The sequence below is a fragment of the Heterodontus francisci genome, chromosome 3, assembly GCF_036365525.1.
Source record: "Heterodontus francisci isolate sHetFra1 chromosome 3, sHetFra1.hap1, whole genome shotgun sequence".
Lineage (NCBI taxonomy): Eukaryota > Metazoa > Chordata > Chondrichthyes > Heterodontiformes > Heterodontidae > Heterodontus > Heterodontus francisci.
In genome coordinates this window covers 196,470,987-196,491,589 of record NC_090373.1, presented here as the reverse complement: position 1 = coordinate 196,491,589, position 20,603 = coordinate 196,470,987, and the positions used below count along the sequence as shown (strand labels likewise).

Genomic DNA, 20,603 nt, shown 5'->3' with positions numbered 1-20,603 from the left:
TACTCCTCGAGGGACTCGCTCGATCCCAGCTGCCTATACCTGACATATGCCTCCTTCTTTGCCCTGACCAGACCCTCAATATCCCTCGTCAATCAAGGTTCCCTCAACTTGCCAGCCTTGCCTTCCATCTAACAGGAACATGCAGGCCCTGAACTCTCCCTATCTCACTTTTAAAAGCCTCCCACTTGCTAGACATCCCTTTACCTGTAAACAGCCTCTCCCATTCAACTTTTGAGAGTTCCTGTCTGATGCCATCGAAATTAGCCTTCCCCCAATCTAGGACTGCAACCTGAGGACCAGTCCTTTCCTTTCCATAACTATCTTGAAACTAATATGGTCACTGGTCCCAAAGTGCTCCCCCACTGACACATCAACCACCTGCCTGCCCAGCCTCATTTCCTAAGAGGAGATCGAGTGTAGCCCCTTCTCTAGTATGGCCATCCACATACTGCTTCAGAAAACTATCCTGGACTCACTTAACAAATTCTTCCCCATCTGATCCCTTAGTACTAAGGCAGTCCCAGTCAATATTAGGGAAGTTAAAATCACCCACTATTACAACCCTATAATTCCTACATCTATCTGTGATTTCCCTACATATATGCTCCTCCACTTCCCTCTGACTACTGGGGGGCGTATAGGATAATCCCATCAAAGTGATCACCCCTTTCTTATTTCTAAGTTCTAGGCATATGGAATCGCTGGACATTCCCCCCGGGATATCCTCCCTAAGTACTGCTGTGATGTCCTCCCTAATCAATAGTGCAACTCCCCTTCCTCTCTTACCTCCACCTCTGGAAGGAAGGATCCCGGAACATTGAGCTGCCAGTCCTTCCCATCCCTCAACCACATTTCCGTTATAGTTATAATATCACAATCCCATGTACCGATCCATGCTCTGAGTTCATCTGCCTTACCTGTAAGAGATTAGCCAACCAGACCTTACATGCTCCCTGTCCTGCCCCTGCCTGGCCTGCCTACTGGACTTGCTTGCTTTAACCTCTACATTTGCCTCAACTATCTCATCGGAGAGACTACTACTTTGGGTCTCACCCCCCTGCGAGACTAGTTTAAACCCTCCCGAGTAGTACTAGCAAACCTCCCCGCAAGGATATTGGTCCCCCTCCAGTTTAGATGCAACCCGTCCTTGTACAGGTCACCTCTGCACCAGAAGAGATCCCAATGATCCAAGTAGCTGAAGCCCTCCCACCTACACTAGCTCTTCAGCCATGCATTCATTTGCCTAATCCTCCTATTCCTGCCCTCACTAGCACGTGGCACAGGGAGTAATGCTGAGATTACAACCCTAGAGGTCTTGCTTTTTAACCTTCTGCCAAACTCCCTATATTCACTTTGCAGGACCTCATCTCTCTTCCTGCCTATGTCGTTAGTACCAATATGGACCACGACCTCTGGCTGCTCACCCTCCCCTTTCAGAATGTCCTGCAGCCGCTCTGAGACATCCTTGACCCTCACAGCCGGGAGGCAACATACCATCCTGGAGTCTCATTTGTGGCCACAGAAACGCCTATCTGCACCCCTTACAATAGAATCCCCTATCACTATAGCTCTTCCAACCCTTTTCCTCCTCTGCTGTGCAGCAGAGCCCTCCGTGGTGCCACGAACTTGGCTGTTGCCGCTTTACCCTGGGAGGTCATCCCACCCCCCCCGCAAACGGTATATCTTTTTGAGAGGGGGATGGCCTGCACTACCTGCCTACGCCTACTACTCTGTCTGGTGGTCACCCATCTCTTTTCTGCCTGTGCAGCCATTACCTGCGGTGTGACCACCTCACCAAACGTGCTATCCACGACGTCCTCAGCATCACGGACGCTCCACAGTGAATCTACCCGCAGCTCCAGCTCCGTAATGCGGATAGCCAGTAGCTGCAGATGGATACACTTCCTGCACACATGGTCATCGGACGCTGGAAGCATCCCTGATTTCCTACATAGTGCAGGAGGAGGATATCACGGGGCTGAGTTCTCCTGCCATGACTTACCCTTAGATTAATTAGTTACTCCCTGAATTAGAAAATACTAATTATGCCAGGGTCCTTGTTCTACCCACTACAATCTAAAGTCCTTAAATAACACTTTAGTAGTACTCACCTTATCACCAGAGGTTTTTTTTCCAACCAATAAAAAACAACTTTCCCCTTATTTTTGTAAGATATTCAACAGCTGCTACTCACCAACCAATCACTTTGCAGCTCTCCTCTGACGTCACTGTTTGCCTTTTTTTTTTCAAAACTCTGGCATGCTGGAAGATCCTCTCCGCTGCGCTCCCGGAAGGTAAGAGACTGGGCCTCGATCCTCGGGGTCGATTTATTGGCTCCACTGTCGGCGTTCTCCCCACAGGTCCGCTCCCGGAAGGTACGAGACTGGGCCTCGATCCTCGGGGTCAATTTATAGGCTCCGTTCTCGGCGTTCTCCCCACAGGTCCACTCCGTTCCTCTCTCCTCCACTCCGCTCCCGGAAGGCAAGAGGTCCTCGATTTTCGTCTGGTTTGTAGTGAGAGCTTGGATATCTCCATTATTTTGGGTGGTCCCTGCTAGAGGGTCCCACTCGTAACCATTGCAGGCTCCTTGTTTGGCTAATTCGTCGGCACGTCCATTACCTTCTGGGGTTTCTTTACTGTGGGCTTTAACTTTGATTATGCCGTACCTGCCAGCATAATTATTGGCATGTTTGAAAATTTTCCTTTGAGAGGTGCAGACAGTAGAGATTTGCCATCGGCTGATACAAATCCTCAAGCTTCCCACAAGCGTAAGTATTCAGTTAGACTATTGCACCCATACATACTGTCTGAGCAAATATCTACGGGTGGGGGAAAGGCAGCCAGGTGTGAGACTACATAGGCTACGGCTACCAACTCGGCGCCTTGTGCACCAACGTTGTTGGGTAATTTAATAGGTCTTTCCTCCATCACTTCCTGTTATCCTAACTATGCTGCACCCAGTTTGTCTAACTCCATTTTCTACAAATGAGGATCCATCCACAAACATTTTGATGGACTGAGTAGACCCTGGGCTACTCCCCCCTTTCCTTTTTGACACAAAGGGCCCTTTCAATCATCATCACTCGGGAAGAAGTACTGAGCAAACTATTGGGATTGTAGGCAGACATGTCCCCAGGGCCTGATGGCCTACATCCTAGGGTCTTAAAGGAAGTGGCAGCGGAGATAGTGGATCCGTTGATTATAATATTCCAAAATTCCCTGGATGCGGGAAAGGTTCCAGTGGTTTGGAAAAATGCTAATATAACGCCCTTATTCAAAAAAGGAGGGAGGCAGAAAGTAGGAAACTATAGACCAGTTAGTTTAACATCTGTCGTTAGGAAATTGTTAGAATCCATTATTAAGGAAGTAATAACAGGACATTTAGAAAGTCAAAACGCAATCCATCAGAGTCAGCATGGTTTTATGAAGGGTAAGTCATGTTTGACTAATTTGCTAGAGTCCTTCGAAGATGCAACAAGCAAAGTGGATAATGGGGATCCTGTAGATGTAGTTTATTTGGACTTCCAGAAGGCATTTGATAAGGTGTCACACAAAAGGTTAATACACAAAGTAAGTTCACATGAGGTTAGGGGCAGTTTATTAGCTTGGATAGAGGATTGGCTAACCAACAGAAAACAGAGAGTCGGGAGAAATGGGCCTTTTCCTGGTTGGCAAGATGTAACTAGTGGGGTGCCACAGGGTTTGGTCCTCGGGGCTCCAACTATTTACAATCTATGTTAATGACTTGGATGCAGGGATAGAAGGTACTATAGCCAAATTTGCAGATGTCACTAAAATAGGTGGGATAGTAAGTTTCAATAGAGAAATAAGAAATTTACAAATGGATATGGATTGGTTAGATGAATGGGCCACAATTTGGCAGATGGAGTTTAACGTGGATAAGTGTGAGGTTATCCATTTTGGTTATAAGAATAGAAAGGCAAATTATTATCTAAATGGAGAGAAACTTCGGAGTCCTTCGGTACACAGGGATCTGGGTGTCCTCGTGCATGAATCACAGAAAACTAGTATGCAGGTACAGCAGGTAATAAGGAAGGCAAATGGAATTTTGGCATTTATTGCTAAAGGAATAGAGTATAAAAGTAGGGAAGTGTTGCTGCAACTGTACAAGGCATTAGTGAGACCACATCTGGAGTATTGTGTACAGTTTTGGTCCCCTTAGTCGAGGAGGGATGTAGTTGCATTGGAGGCAGTTCAGAGGAGGTTCACCAGATTGATTCCAGACATGGGGGGCTTGTCTTATGAAGAGAGATTGAGCAGTTTCGGCCTTTACTCTCTAGAGTTTAGAAGAATGAGAGGAGATCTAATTGAGGTATATAAGATGATTAAGGGGATTGACAAAGTAGACGTAGAGAGGATGTTTCCTCTTGTAGGGCAATCTAGGACGAAAGGACTTAGTTTTAGGATAAGGGGTAGCAGATTTAAAACAGAGATGAGGAGAAATTACTTCTCTCAAAGGGTCGTGAGTCTGTGGAATTCATTACCCCAGAGTGTGGTGGATGCCGGACATTGGGTAAATTTAAGGAGGAGATGGACAGATTTTCAATTAGTAATGGGTTGAAGGGTTATGGAGAACGGGCAGGAAAGTGGAGTTGAGGCCGAGATGAGATCAGCCATGATCGTATTGAATGGCAGAGCAGGCTCGAGGGGCTGAATTGCCTACTCCTGCTCCTAGGTTTTAAGTTCTTTCAGAGCCTTTGCTGTCAATACTTCACATTCATGCGGTTTGCCTTGGTAATTTAGATTGATGGATAGACATGGTCTGGACCTGATTTTGGTGACTTTAATGTCTTTTCCTTGTAGCAGCAGATTGTGGCTATCCTGTTCTGGCTAACATTGCCATCCTTCAGACGGCTGTCCAGTAATAACTGTATAGGGGTATGTTCTGTCAAGATAGTGATAGGGCTAAGGCCAATTATATAAGTAAAGTTCTGTATGGCCCAAAATCCCGCCAGTAATTGCTCTTCACATACCGTAAAGGTTCTTTCTACCGAAGTCAGGATCCTAGAGGCATAGGCTATAGGGCATAGCTGTCCATGTTTCTCCTGCAGTAGCGCAGCTGAGAGTGTAGTGCCAGTTGTGGCTACCTCAAGAGAAAAGGCAGAAATAAGTCTGGCACTTGCAGTGCGGGGACGGTAGCAAGAGCCTGCTTAAGTGCCGCCACAGCCGCAGTGCACTCTGGGGTCCATATCCACTCGGAATTCTTTTTCAACAATTTGTACAGCGGGGTGGCTTTCAGGGCAAAACCATCTGTGATTCCTATAGTACCCTACACATCCTAAAAATGATCATAGGGCTTTATCATCCTGTGGTAGGGGTAAGTTTAAGACCACTCTACGGCGTTTCTCCTCAATCTCATGCTTTCCTTGGGTACTAACTATGTTTAGGTAAGATACTTTCTCTTTCATGATCTGGGCCTTTTTAGGATTGACTTTTGCTCCTGCCTGTTGCAGTAGCTGTAAGAGTTCTTTCAATAGATCATAATGATCTTGTTCTGTTCTGTTTGTAGTAGTAGGTCATCTACATACTGTACTCAGCACCTCCGGTCAGGAGAAGTTCTTAAGGCAGTTCACCAGTCTCTGGTGAAATATAGACGGACTGTTATGGAACCCTTGGGGCAAGCAGATCCAAGTGTACTGCTGTCCTTGGAAGGTAAATGCAAATTTATATTGGCATTCTTGTACTAGTGGGATAGACCAGAATCCATTGCTGATATCTATTACTTTAAAGTACTTGGCAGCTGGCCGCTGTGACATAAGCGTTTCCGGACTGGTTGCGACAGTGGGGGCGGTAAGGGGCATTACCTTATTTAGTTCCCAATAGTCAACTATCAGTCACCAAGATCCATCTGGCTTGCGTACTGGCCATATGGGTGAGTTGTTGGTGGAAGCTACTGGTCTGAGCACTCCATTTTGTAGGAGGCTGTTGATTACTTTCCCTACCTCCTCTTCGGCTTCCTTGGGGAAGCTGTACTGTTTCTGGGGTTTAGGGTCAGGTCCCTCAATCACTACTTCTCATTTATTCTATCACAATCATTTTTAGTCTTAGCAAACACGTGCTGATATTCCCATAACAGTTTCTGCGTTTGTTCGCTTTGGGTCATTTCCTCAGGTTTTAGCCATAATTCGGTCATAGCACAGATTGTTTCTGTGTAGGCACCACCCGTGCCAGTCCGGTATTTTTGTCATATTTACGATCGCCCACTTTCCGGACACAACAGTTGATTGGGTCAAAGAATAGTCCCTGCTGTTTCATTAGATCAATCCCAATAATAATCCCTTCCCCGTTTTCACCTCCCCGGTCCAATAAGATACAAGGGTGGCTAAAGGTTTGTGTGCCCATTGTAAAACATAGGGGTTTGGTTCCATATCCTGTCTTACTATGTCCGGTAAATCCACTAAGTGTAATTCTTTCTGATGAGAGCAAGGGTCAAGGAGTCCTTGATGATTTAACACTGTTCTGGATCCTCCAGTGTCCCATAAAAATAGGATGGGGCGGCCTCCTACCCCACAGGTCGTCCAAATTCTTCCCAATTTCCCCTGCACACCCATTGTGAGGCCTGACACCATCATTGTTGAGGATTTGGCAGCTCCAGGTAGCCTGGCCAGCTACTGCCATGGTGACCCATCATTGGAGCCATCCTAAAGAGTCCTTGGGATCCCCACTCTCCTTTGCCTTCTAGAGGCAGTTGTCTAGGTTGGTTCCCTCCCGCACCCGGGGTCCTTCTGAGTTAGAACTGGGCTGTCGCTCAGGGCGTCACAATCCCTGGCAAAGTGCCCTTGCCTTCCACAGTTGTAGCAAGCCCCACCATCTTTTCCTGTACTTCCTATGGGTCCTGCTGACCTTCCCCACCCTGCCTGTCCAAATCGGGAATGTCCCAAATATGGGGGTGGTGGTCCTCTGTTAGGAGGTCGTCCTCGACCACCTCCTTCATTTTTCCATGATGGTCCTTGTGGGACAAAGGCATGGAGTTTGCCCTGTAGGGGTTTGTTTCCTGATTTACTCTCTCTCTTAGCTAAATCTCGCTCCCAGGCTCTAGCCATTCTCCCAAGTGCCCATGTTCTGTATGGGTCTGATCAGTAGGGTCATAAGATTCACAAGCATTCTGGCTTGATTTGTTGGAGTGGGCGATGAATGTTCTTACCCATCTCGGTCCATTCATATTCCCTAAATTCTGTCTGACCAATCTGGGTCTTTAAACTCCGTCAAAGTTGCTCCATAGCCGGTTGGCAAAGGCTACAGGGTGTTCATTAGTTCCCTGTCTACACTTGTGCAAGTTGACTGTGCAGTCGCCTTTGTTGGCACCCGAGGCTTCCAGAATGGCTGTCTTCATTTGGTCGGGGGTCCCATTCCCTAACTATTGGGAGTGCGGAGATCAGAATTGGGTCTACGCACATTCCCAATAATTTTACTTCCACCCGGTCATCCAGTCCATGCAGTGCCCGGAGCTGGGTGATGGCGGTAAAAGTGGTGTATGGGTCTCCCGTACCATTATACTTAGAGACGTCCTTCTGCATCTCGGCCAACTGAGTGATGGTGTACGGAGTGGTGTAGGTCAAGGTCGACCTTCACCTATCGCACCCGGGGCTTCACCCGTTCTATGGGTGGTTGCGGGTGCCATGGGGGCTGATGGTTCTAAGGGACCACCACATGCTGGCGGATTATCCCAATCTCTCTGGCCCCTGTAATGGTCTCTGTCATCATCGTCATTATACTGACTAGCTCGCCACGCAAGCTGTTTCCAATCTACTTCACTGGGATTCCCCCAGTTATCGTCAGGGTCTTCCCTATCGCCAAAGGCGCAAATTATGTCTCTTTGGGCAGACGATTGAGACTGCAGTTTGCTGATCTCTTGCTGACACTCAATGTGGTCTCCCTGATCATGTTTTGTTGTCTGCGGTGTGTTGTTGTAAGACCATCATAGTGATCTGGAGATTGCTACATTTCTGTTCAGTTTTATTTAACTGTTCTTTAGCCCTTTCAGCTTCTTGCTCAGACTTACTGCAACTGTGCTAAGCCATTTCAGCCTGAGTTTGGAACTGACTCAAAAATACTAATTGTTTCCATTGTTCGTCCTGAGAGGACTTATTTTCCTTTTCTAGCTGGAGGACCCGGTCCTTCCAAGCATCCCTATCCTTTTGCGTCTTTGCAAGTTTTTTTAATTGCTCTACTTCCCTTTCCTTTTCATCCAATTCTCTCATACACGAGGCAGTCGCCGTTGCCTTTGCTAATTAAGGGGCTTTCTTAGCCTGGTGAGTACGAGCATCCTCCCAATGCTGCACTCCTACAGATCCCTGACCTGTGTACTGCTTAACAGCAAACTCAATCCCCGTGAGGACCACTTATCCTTTAAGTACCCCCTCAATTCCGATTTCCAATTGGGCCAACTCTGAGCCATTTTAATACTAACTTTCACTGAAGGATTCCCCAAATCCTTGACTAGCTTACACTGGAGGATTCCCGAATCCTTAACTAGCTTACACTGGAGGATTTCGGTGTCGAGTTCAGTTCCTGCGAGCTGAAGACAAGCTTCTTATCAGGATCCTGCCAGTTATGCCAGTTCTGTTGTGCCTAATTTAACTCGGGATGGAAAGATTGACCCCTTTTCCAATTATGTCAGACTCCCAGGTACCAGACGCTGGAATACAAGCAGATGACCAGGAGAAGTTTAGTACAACAGTTTTATTTAGACACCAAATAAGTACAAGTCTCAATTCTTAAATAAGTACAAGTCTCACTTCTTGTACAGGAGACCACCCGTCAACGCAAAGGTGATCAGTCTCTCGTCACGGTTGATCACTGAGCCTCCAGACTCGGGGTCCTACCTTCGAGAGTTGTTCCTATGTTCCTGCCGAGAATCTATTCAAGCGTTAACCCTTCTATATTCTTTAAAGGCTCATTGCTCAACCCATGACTCACATGATCGTGTCTTGCATGGTCTTTAAGGTAAAGCTTCAAACATTAGCTCATCCTTGATTAGCAAGCGTATGTGGTTTAGCTGCCTAAGCAGATGTCCAGACTTGTTTGCGAGACCCATTGTTTGTTCCCCTTAATCTGCTCCCCTTTATCTGCACTGTTCAACAGTCACTTATTTGTTCCCCTTTGGCTGCACCGTTCAACAGTCATGTACCCTTAACCACAAGTTTCAACATGTCTATAAGCTTACTTCAGCAAGTTCTGTGCCTGTTGTAGCTGCCTTAGGGCATGCTGGGTATAGAATAATACTTGACCAATTTTTCAGAGCCGACAATAGTCTCAGGATAAAAGACTGAAATGAGAAATTTCTTCATTTGGAGGATTGTGAATCTTTGGAATTCTCTGCCCCAGAGGGCTGTGGATACTCAGTTATTAAGCATATTCAAGGCTGAAATTGATATATTTTTTGACTGTTAAGGGAATCAGTGTATATGGGAATGGGGTGGAGTTGAGGTCAAGGATCAGCTATTTTCTTATTAAAAGGCAGAGCAGGCTTGATGGCTCAGGTGGCCTACTCCTGCTCCTATTTCTTTTTGCAATCACTTGACCTTTTATGTTTCTCATGTCTGTTCTTCCCCCGCCCCAGCCCCACCCCACCCAAATCCATTTCTGTAAGTTTGTTAATTTCGTCATGCAGTTGTAGGCACCTTATTGCCATGCACACTTCCGTGGCTTATTCTCAGGACTACTTTGGCCTTGCCCACCTCTTCACAGCCAGTCCAAAGAGGAGCAACTAGGGAACAAGAAATAAAAACAGAAAATGCTGGAAATACTCTTTCCCCACAGATGCTGCCAGACCTGCTGTGTATTTCCAGCATTTTCTGTTTTTATGTCAGATTTCCAGCATCTGCAGTATTTTGATTTTGTGTCGGGAGCAGGAAATTTTGGGAATTGCCAAATGTCGCTGAATGAATTTGGCCTCCTCCCTTGCCATCCTCATGCCTCTTTGTAAGATTGCCAAAATACAGCAAATCATGAAGATTTTTGCGTCCACTGGGACCACTAAGCACCATACTTATTTCACTTAGGATTCTTACAGCCATCAGAGAGAGACTTTCATCCCATTATCAGGGCTGGATTTAATCATGGATCGCAGAGCTGAAATCTTCTTTGGCCTCCTTGTCTCGAGAAACAATGGGTAAGGGCCTGGAGATGGTCAGTGGTTTGTGAAGCAGCGCCTGGAGTGGCTATAAAGGCAAATTCTAGAGTGACAGACTCTTCCACAGGTGCTGCAGATAAAATTGGTTGTCGGGGCTGTTACACAGTTGGCTCTCCCCTTGCGCTTCTGTCTTTTTTCCTGCCAACTGCTCAGTCTCTTTGACTCGCCACTCTTTAGCCCCGCCTTTATGGCTGTCCGCCAGCTCTGGCAATCACTGGCAACTGACTCCCACGACTTGTGATCAATGTCACAGGACTTCATGTCTACATTTGCAGACGTCTTTAAAGTGGAGACATGGATGGCCGGTGGGTCTGATACCAGTGACGAGCTCGCTGTACAATGTGTCCTTGGGGATCCTGCCATTTTCCATGCGGCTCACGTGGCCAAGCCATCTCAAGTGCCGCTGGCTCAGTAGGGTGTATATGCTGGGGATGTTGGCCGCCTCGAGGACTTCTGCATTGGAGAGACAGTCCTGCCACCTGATGCCAAGGATTCTCCGGAGGTGGTGAAGATGGAATGAATTGAGACGTCACTCTTAGCTGATATACGTTGTCCAGGCCTCGCTGCCATAGAGCAAGGTACTGAGGACACAGGCTCGATACACTTGGACTTTTGTGTTCCGTGTCAGTGCGACATTTTCCCACACTCTCTTGGCCAGTCTGGACATAGCAGTGGAAGCCTTTCTCATACGCTTGTTGATTTCTGCATCGAGAGACAGGTTACTGGTGATGGTTGAGCCTAGGTAGGTGAACTCTTGAACCACTTCCAGAGCGTGGTCGCCGATATTGATGGATGGAGTATTTCTGACATCCTGTCCCATGTTGTTCATATTCTTGAGGCTGATGGTTAGGCCAAATTCGTCGCAGGCAGCCGCAATCCTGTCGATGAGTCTCTGCAAACTCTGTTCAGTGTGGGATGTTAATACAGCATCGTCAGCAAAGAGGAGTTCCTTGATGAGGACTTTCCGTACTTTGGTCTTCGCTCTTAGACGGGCAAGGTTGAACAACCTGCCATCTGATCTTGTGTGGAGGAAAATTCCTTCTTCTGATGACTTGACCACGTGAGAGCAGCAGGGAGAAGAAGATCCCAAACAGTGTAGGTGCGAGAACACAGCCCTGTTTCACGCCACTCAGGATAGGAAAGGGGTCTGATGAGGTGCCGCTATGCTGAATTGTGCCTTTCATATTGTCATGGAATGAGGTGATGATACTTAGTAGCTTTGGTGGACATCCGATCTTTGCTAGTATTCTGAAGAGACCATGTCTGCTGACCAGGTCAGAGGCTTTGGTGAGATCAATGAAAGCAATGTAGAGGGGCATCTGTTGTTCGCGGCATTTCTCCTGTAGCTGGCAAAGGGAGAACAGCATGTCAATAGTGGATCTCTCTGCTCGAAAGCCACACTGTGCCTCAGGGTAGACACACTCAGCCAGCTTCTGGAGCCTGTTTAAAACTTGCTCGGGGCTTTCTTGTAGTTCAACAGTGCAATGCACTTAGCGGCTATGACAGATTCCAGCTCTTCAAAGTGAGAATGAAACCAGTCTGCATTCCGCTTCACACGTTTGCCATAGGTGGTCATTGCTGAGTCATAGATGGTATTTCTGATGTAGGCCCACTTGGTCTCTGCATCCCCTGTAGGAGTGCTTTGAAGGACTTCTTCAAGTGAATTTAGAAACTTCTGTAACAGCTGTGTATAAGACATTCTGCAAGTGTTGATGCATGGGCAGCCCTTCTGCTTGGAGTGGTGCAGCTTCTTTGGCTTGAGTCTAACCTTGCTGCACACCAGGGAGTGGTCGGTGTCGCAGTCCGCAGTGTGGAAGCTGCGTGTGATTTGGACACTGTTTATTGAGGCTCGCCGTGTGACGATGAGGTCCAGCTGGTGCCAACGACGTGATCTTGGGTGCCTCCAAGAAACCTGGTGACAGGGTTTAGTGTGAAAGAATGAGTTGGTGATACAGAGGTTGTGATAGGTACACAACTCCAGCAGTCTGTCCATTCTCATTCATCCTTCCAACGCCATAGCGCCCAAGGCAGGAGGGCCATGAGTCATGGTCGGCCCCAACCCTGGCATTAAAGTCCCCCAGCAGGAACAGATGTTCAGTATTAGGGATGCTACTAATGATATTATGGAGTTCCTTGTAGAACTGGTCTTTAACTTCAGGTGGGAAGCAGAGTGTTGGAGCATAGATGCTGAATAGGTGTACTGGACCAGAGGCGGTGATCAGTCGGATGGCCAGTGTGTGTTCTGAGCCATTTGAAGGTGGCTCTATCATGCTGAGCAAGGGGTTTCTGATGGTGAAGTCCACTCTATGCTGTCTTGGTTCTTAAGGATCCCTGCCCTGCCAGAAGAAGGTGTAGTCTTGCCCTCTTAAGGAGATATCTCGCAGGGAGGCGTGTCTCCTGAAGTGCTGCAATGTCTACATTGAGTCTACTGAGCTCGTTGTTAATGATGGCGGTCTTCCGAGAATCGTTGATTTGTGTAAGGTCTTCCGACAGGCCAGGACACACAGTTCTGACGTTCCAGCTTGCAAAACTAAGGGCTGGTACCTTCTTTCCTTTTTTTGTCATGCTGTTTGGTGCAGTGTTACAGTCCACTTGTCGGGCAATGGCCCTGAGCTCCAAGCACCCATTGAAGCAGGTGGACTGTGGCGGGACAGAACCTTTCTGACCGGGGGCTGCCCGGTTTGAGGCGAGCGGTAGCTGTCCAGTGAGGGGCGATGACCTCTTCCACCGACAAAGGCAACCCGTGGCGTCCAATCTCTACGCCAATTGAGCTGGACTTATAACCCGTAACTGCTGCCTTCCGTGTTGTTTTGGTCGCTGTGAGGCGACTATGGAATGACCTCTCCATGGCGCATGCGTGGGCGGATGTCTAGAGGTTGTGAGTTGCCCAAGCGTCAAAACCCCCCTCTCGGCCTTCCTGGTGGGGTCCAAAGGAGTGCCGAGCACGACGTTTGGCACCAGTATGGCTGCAGGAACTGCCGGAAACATGCCAAACATGACCGCCTACAGGGTTCCCCTCCAGATTTTCTGTTAGGGTTTACTCCCTTAGCCTTGGTCTCTCGAGACGCCCACAAGGCAGTGGGGTTGTTAGGGCCCCTGCTCAGGGATAGGGGGTGCTGGGGGAGTGGGTGGAGGGAAGGGGGTGGGAGGGGGAGCTGGGAAGGGGGCTGCAGGGGGGTAGGGGAGGGTTTGCAAGGGAACGGGGTGCGAGGGGAAGATGGGGGAAGGGGGTGCGAGGGGGGAGCTGCGAAGGGGGTGCGAGGGGGTTGAGCTGGGACGGGGCGCGAGGGGGGAGCTGGGAAGGGGGTGCGGGGGGTGGGTGGAGGGGGTGGGGGAACGGGGTGCAGGTAATAAAACATTTCATCAGCTCCCACACAGTGTGGTCCCCATGTAAAGTTGGGGTTGCTTTGTGTGGTTTGAACCGCGACACAAAGTTTTGCCAGTCTAATTTAAAAAAAAATTAAAACAACCTGATTTATTCGCGATATTTTCTTCTAGGATTCTTGGGATGAAATCGATCCTGCCAGGTCTACCCTTCACTCGTTGCACCAAGAAGTTTGAGGAGCAGGGGCTTTTACTGCCTTTTACTCTCCATGAAGGGGTGGGGGATTGTGGGGGGTGAGCTCGGAAGTGGGTGCGAGGGGGGAATGGGGGAGGCGTCCAGCGGGGGTCGCGACCCTGGCGAGCGGGCCAGCCCACAGCCTGCATGGCCTCCTCGATATCTATATCAAAATAATGCATGTATATTGATGAAGCGAAGGAGATTGAAAAAATAGAAATCAATTTTGCTTTTTGATCCAACAGCTGATATTCTTGAGCCTGAAGGCGTGGAGTAACTACAAAAATCTCAATTTTTAAACTGGCCAGGTTCGTGGACCAAAAAGGGTACGAGAAACTCCCAATACATCACATAGAAAGTGTTAGGTGCATCATAGTAACCTCCTCTGGCCATACAACCCTCTGAGATCTCCTCCAATTCTGGTCTCTTGCGTAGCCCCGATTTGTTTTTTAATATCATTCCATCATTGGCACCCATGCATTCAGCTGCTTTCCTTAAACACTCTGTCTCTCCACCTCTCTGTCTACTGAAGGTGCTTCTTAAAGGTTACCTCTTCAACTATGCTTTTAGTCATCTCTCCTAATATCATCTTATGTGGCTCAGTGTCAAATTTTGTTAACATTCCTTTGATGTACCTTGGGATGTTTTACTACATTAAGGTGTCAGGCGTGGTTCAGTTGGTAGCATTCTCGCCTCCAGATTGTGGGTTGAAGTCCCAATTCAGGACTTCAGCACAAGAATATAGGCTGATGCTCCAGTGCAGGACTGAGAGAGTGCTGCACTGTTGGAGGTGCCATCCTACGGATGAGATGTTAAACTGATGTCTCGTCTGCTCTCTCAGGTGGAATTAAAAGATCCCTTGACACTATTTCTAAGAGGAGCCGGGAGTTATCCCCAGTGTCCTGGCCAAGATTTATTCCTCAATCATCAGAAAAAAGAGATGATCTAGTCAATAGCACATTTTTGTTTGTAGATCTTTTGTTCACAAATTGTCTGTCACATTTCTACATTACAACAGTGACTACACTTCAAAAGTGCTTAATTGGCTGTAAAGAGCTGAGGTCACAAAAGGTGCTATATAAATGCAAGTCTTTTTGTTAAAGGCACCATATAAATTTATTCATACATGGGATGTGGGCATCACTGGCTAAAGCACATTGGTGAACCAGATGGGTTTTTATAACAATCGACAATGGTTTCATGGTCACCATTAGACTAGCTCTTAATTCCAGATTTATGAATTGATTTCAAATTTCACTATCTGACGTGGTGGGATTTGAACCCTTGTCCCCAGAGCATTCGCCTAGGCATCTGGATCGCTGGTCATTACCACTATGTCACCATACTTTTCATGACTTCAGGATGTCCCAAAGCACTTTACAGCCAATTCAATCCTTTTGAAGAATAATGTTTGAAACACAGCAGCCAATTTGGCAAGTGGGAATTGCCAAATGTCGCTGAATGAATTTGGCCTCCTTCCTTGCAAGTTGTTGTATGCTGGATCTGCTGTCACATGGTCTAATCGGGCCCATTATTTGACTAAAATCAGGCCTCCAAAATGCACAATATTTGAACAGATTTATTCTGTTCTGAATTTGAGCTAAGTTAGTTTCTTCGTCCTTCATCAGTGGCACCTGTCTCCATTTTATCTCATAAGTCCACTTATTTGGAGGAAAGTCTAATGGCTGAATACATTTTCAACTTAAAGAGTTGCTTATGCATGCTTCTTGTGGGGTGTCACACTTACTTGATGTGTCAAGACTATGAGAGAGCTGAGTGAACCTACAGTTGGTGGAAAATGGAAGTAGGCAAGAGATCATGTTGAATGGAATGGTGAGCTAGGGGAAGGGGCAGAATGTGTGTTGTCGTCCTCTCAGTACTTGTCTGATAAGCTTTGTACTGTATTGAACTGTAGAAAGAAACTGGTCTGTATTGCACTTAATGTAATGTCAAATTTGAACTGTTATGTAATGTACTTTTACAAATTTTAGGAAGAAAGTATGTTTTTGGAAAAAAAGGCAAGGTGCAGGAGAGTTCTATAGGTTCTCAGCTAGAGCATCTGCCAATTAGAACAAGCAAAGTGCAGACCTTGCTTGGAGCTAGGAAAATACCAAAAGGTTTATAGGCTGCCTTCAAGCCTCCATTACCAAATGGACCCCTAAGCCTGCCTTGCTCCCCACCTCCGGGTGCTATTTCAACTTAGCCTATGACAAACATACGAATTAGGAGCAGGAGTAGGCCACTCGGCCCCTCAGGAATAAACCACCTACCCTGTCGACCAGTACCAGCACCTGTGAAAAGAACTATAGAGCTCCTCAATGTATAATACCTGCAAGTACTATTTAACCTACAAAGCACAATGTACTCTATTACTCTGACTTGCCAAAGCAAGTCATAAAGTCTTGTATAACTCAATAACAAAATAAAGTGGGGAAAACAATACTGATTTCATGGTTTGCTCACATTTCTCTCTCTCTACCTTTTCACCTTCCCAAGGTTTTATAGCATCCCTGGATGGCACAACACAAGAAAACAAACTGCGTTTCATTCAGAATTTCAAATGGACTGATACTTTACAGGGAAACATTGCGAGGTGGGTCTCTTAATAATTGTATGTTTACTATTGCTTTAGATGTGATGAAAGGCAGTGATTTGCCTTTTTTGATTGTGACTAATTTGTGTAGGCTTAATGATTGCCTTTTTTCACCATTAGCCAATTTTATCCCTCTTTGCCTCATGATGGAAGTGTTGACTTGCTAAGATGCAGTTCCAAGGGTGACATCTGACCTCCAGTATTCAAGTGACTAATATTCATATATAAACCTTTGATGTTTAATGTTGGCAGGCCATTTGATGGTTGTAGGTTCATTACAGATTTTTTTTTAAAAGAAAAGACTTGCATTTATATAGCACTTTTCATGACTTCAAGATGTCCCAAAGCACTTTACCACCATTTAAATACTTTTGAAGAGTAATGTTCGAAACGCAGCAGCCAATTTCCACACAGCAAGGTCCTACAAAGAACAATGATATAATGACCAGATAATCTTTTTAACAATGTTGGTTTAGGAATAAATATTGACCAGGGAAGAACTCCCCAACTCCTCTTCGTGTAGTGCCATGGGATCTTTTACGTCCACCTGGTTCATACTGGGTATGGTAGCGTTGTAGTTATGTCGCTGGACTATTAATCCAGGGTCCTTGACTAATGATCTGGAGGCAAGGTTCAAATCCCACCATGGTAGAATTTAAATCCAGTTAATTAAATAAATCTGGAATAAAAAGCTAGTCTCAGCAATGGTAATTGTGAAACTACCGGATTGTCTTAAAAATCCATCTGGTTCACTTATGGCATTTAGGGAAGGAAATCTGCCGCCCTTAATTGGTCTGGCCTATATGTGACTTCAGACCCATAACAATATGGTTGACTCTAAACTGCCCTCTGAAATGGCCTAGCGAGCCACTCACTTCCCTTCTCGAGGGCAATTAGCGATTGGCAATAAATGCTTGCCTTGCCAGCGATACCCACATCGATTAATCCCATTTCCCTGCACTTGGCCCACAGCCTTGTATGTTATGGCGTTTCAAGTGTTCATCTAAATACTTCTTGAATGTCGTGAGTGTTCTTGCCTCTACCACCCCTTCAGGCAGTGTGTTCCAGATTCCAATCACCCTCTGGGTGAAAAAATTCTTCCTCAACTCCCCTCTGAACCTCCTGTCCATTACCTTAAGAAGGTGAATGAACCTTGGAGGGCAGACGGGGACTCAGTTTAATGTCTTGTCTGAAAAATGGCTCTCCTGAAGTGCAGCACTCAGGTCTTGAATGGGACTTGAATCTTCAGACTCGGGTGAGCATGCAATCTGACACACTGATCAGCTAAGCCCAATCCTGTCATCTTGTGTACCCCAAGCATGGAAATCAGGAACGCTTGTCAGATTTTCCTCCCCTAACTCCAGGGCAACTGTACCACCCCTGAAACAACCAGCTCGGGACAGACCGGCGACCAAACCTGGAACTTTTCTGGGTCTATGTGGTTCAGCTACCAAATAAACTTGCTGATCTATTTTAGAAGCTAAGATCTGGTTTTTAACTAATGCTTGCTTATAATGAGTACACTTGAATGTCCTGAATTACATACAGTAGAGCTCTGCAAATAATGCACATCTGTAAAGAACAGGTTACCTGTTTACAATAGTCTAGTAGGCTGAACTCCATACCTGTGTTCAGTCGCATTTTTTTAAAAACAGTAATTTTGTTGTTGGAAATGTCAATTGATCAGGAATTTATCAGCAGTAAAATCAGAAGCAGGGAGAGAAAGAGCAAGAGCTGGGATTAGACCAAGAGTTGGGATTATAATTGGGAGGGAGGAGGGAAGGGAAGTAGCAGCAGGAACCGGGACTGTATCTAGGAAGGAGAGAGCAACATGACTGCAGTTAAGAGATCCCAGTGAGAGGGAATAAGAGAGGCAGACAGAAGAAAATAACAAGATCTGGGAATACAACCAGGAGGGAGGGGTGACTGCAGCCCAGAGAGAATGAGCAGTGGGAACTCAGACAGAAGGTGGGATTGAGGGAGCAAGAATTAGATTGAAGCAGAGTTTGCGACCACTTTCTTTACAGATTACTATTTATCCTTTGTTGAAAGGCTAGCAGAAGCTGTCAAATTGCTTAAATCTAACCAATGTACAGTCAATTAATCACTTTCTAAAGCAGGTAAGTATGACAACTACTTTAAGCAGAGTAAGGCCCCATAAATAGCAAATAAATAAATGGCCAGTTAATCTGATGTTGTTGGCCAGGACACTGAAAGACCTCCCTACTCTTCTTTGAGTAGTGCCATGAGATCACTTATAGAGTCAGAGCTATACAGCACAGAAACAGGCCCTTCGGCCCATTGTGACTGTGCCAGCCAATGAACACCTATCTGTTCTAATCCCATTTTCCAGCACTTGGCCCGTAGCCTTGTATGCTATGGCGTTTCAAGTGCTCATCTAAATACTTCTTAAATGTTGTGAGGGTTCCTGCCTCTACCACCCCTTCAGATAGTGTTCCAGATTCCAACCACCTTCTGGGTGAAAAAAGATTTCCCCAAATTCCCTCTAAACCTCCTGCCCCTTACCTTAAATCTATGCCCCCTGGTTATTGATCCCTCCGCTAAGGGAAAAAGTTTCTTCCTATCTATTCCCCTCAAAATTTTGTATACCTCAATCAGGTCCCCCCTCATCCTTCTTTGCTCTAAAGAAAACAACCCTAGCCTATCCAGTCTCTCTTCATAGCTGAAATGCTCCAGCCCAGGCTACACCCTGGTGAATCTCCTCTGCACCCTCTCCAGTGCAATCACATCCTTCCTATAGTGCGGTACCCAGAACTGTACACAGTACTCCAGCTGTGGCCTAACTAGTGTTTTTTTTTAGGTTTGCACTTGCTGCTGTTCAATATTCAGTGTATTAACACCTAATCTGTACTAATGCTTGGTCTTTCAACACACCATTAACATATTGTTTGCCTTTGCTCCGTGACCTTTTGGTCAGCTATGTGGCCTGGTCCAATCTAGACCTCCTTTGTTATCTCTTGCCCCACCCCCACCTCACTTGCTTATAACCTGTGACTTTTCTAATATTTGTCAGTTCCGATGAAGGGTCACTGACCCGAAACGTTAACTCTACTTCTCTTTTCACAGATGCTGCCAGACCTGCTGAGTGGTTCCAGCATTTCTTGTTTTTATTAGCATTTTATACAACTCCATCATTACCTCCCTGCTCTTATATTCTGTGCCTCAGCTAAAAAAGGCAAGTATCCCATATGCCTTCCTAACCACTTTATCTACCTGTGATCTAGGGACAAGTACACCAAGGTCCCTCTGACCCTCTGTACTTCCTAAGGTCCTACCATCCATTGTATATTCCCTTGCCTTGTTAGTCCTCCCAAAATGCATCACTTCACACTTCTCAGGATTAAATTCCATTTATCACAGCTCTGCCCATCTTACCAGCCCATCTATATTGTCCTGTAATCTAAGGCTTTCCTCCTCACTATTTGCGACACCACCAATTTTCATGTCATCTGCGAACATATGTCCATCTGAATATGCAGCACCAGTTTAATATCTCATTGGAAAGATAACATCTCTAACAATGTCGCACTCAGTTGGTGTTACATTGAAGTGTTAAGTTGTCGAGTGGGGCCTGAACTACAACATTCTGATTCAGAGGCGAGAAAACTATTTAAACAAGCCAAGGCGACACCTGAAAATGACGCGCAGTGCCAACTCCTATAGAATTTGTCTTGCCAGGACATTTTATTTATAAAACCAGTTTCTTTAAATCACCTGATGGCTCACCATGGCACTGGATACTGCAAAGGCTATGGGCCCTGACAACATTCCGGCAATAGCACTGAAGACTTGTGCTCCAGAACTAGCTGCACCCCAGCCAAGCTGTTCCAGTACAGCTACAACACTGACATCTACTCAGCAATGTGGAAAATTGCCCAGTTAGGTGCTGTCCACAAAAAGCAGGACAAATCCAACTCGGCCAATTACCGCCCAATCAGTTTACTCCCGATCGCCAGCAAAGTGATGGAAGGTGTCATCGGCAGTGCTATCAAGCAGCACTTGCTCAGCAGTAACCTGCTCAGAGACGCTCAGTTGGGGGTTCCACCAGGGCCACTCAGTTCCTGACCTCCTTACAGCCTTGAACCAAACATGGAGAAAAGAGCTGAACTCCAGAGGTGAGAGTGACTGCCCTTGACATCAAAGCAGCATTTGACACACAATGGCACAAAGGAGCCCTAGCAAAACTGGAGTCAATGGGAATCGGGGAAAACTTTCCACTGGTTGGAGTCATATTTAGTACAAAGGAAGATGGTTGTGATTGTTGGAGGTCAATC

At 46.4% G+C, this 20,603-nt stretch overlaps 1 protein-coding gene across 3 annotated transcripts in view; it reads left to right on the top strand.

Moving 5' to 3' along the window:
* brox (BRO1 domain and CAAX motif containing) overlaps positions 1 to 20,603 on the top strand; it is an 88,833-nt gene that overhangs the window by 23,700 nt on the left and 44,530 nt on the right. For all 3 annotated transcript variants that reach the window (XM_068028095.1, XM_068028079.1, XM_068028087.1), the window contains exon 3: positions 16,212 to 16,308. In XM_068028095.1, the coding sequence (XP_067884196.1) occupies positions 16,212 to 16,308 (97 nt within the window). The remainder of the gene's footprint in view (positions 1 to 16,211; positions 16,309 to 20,603) is intronic.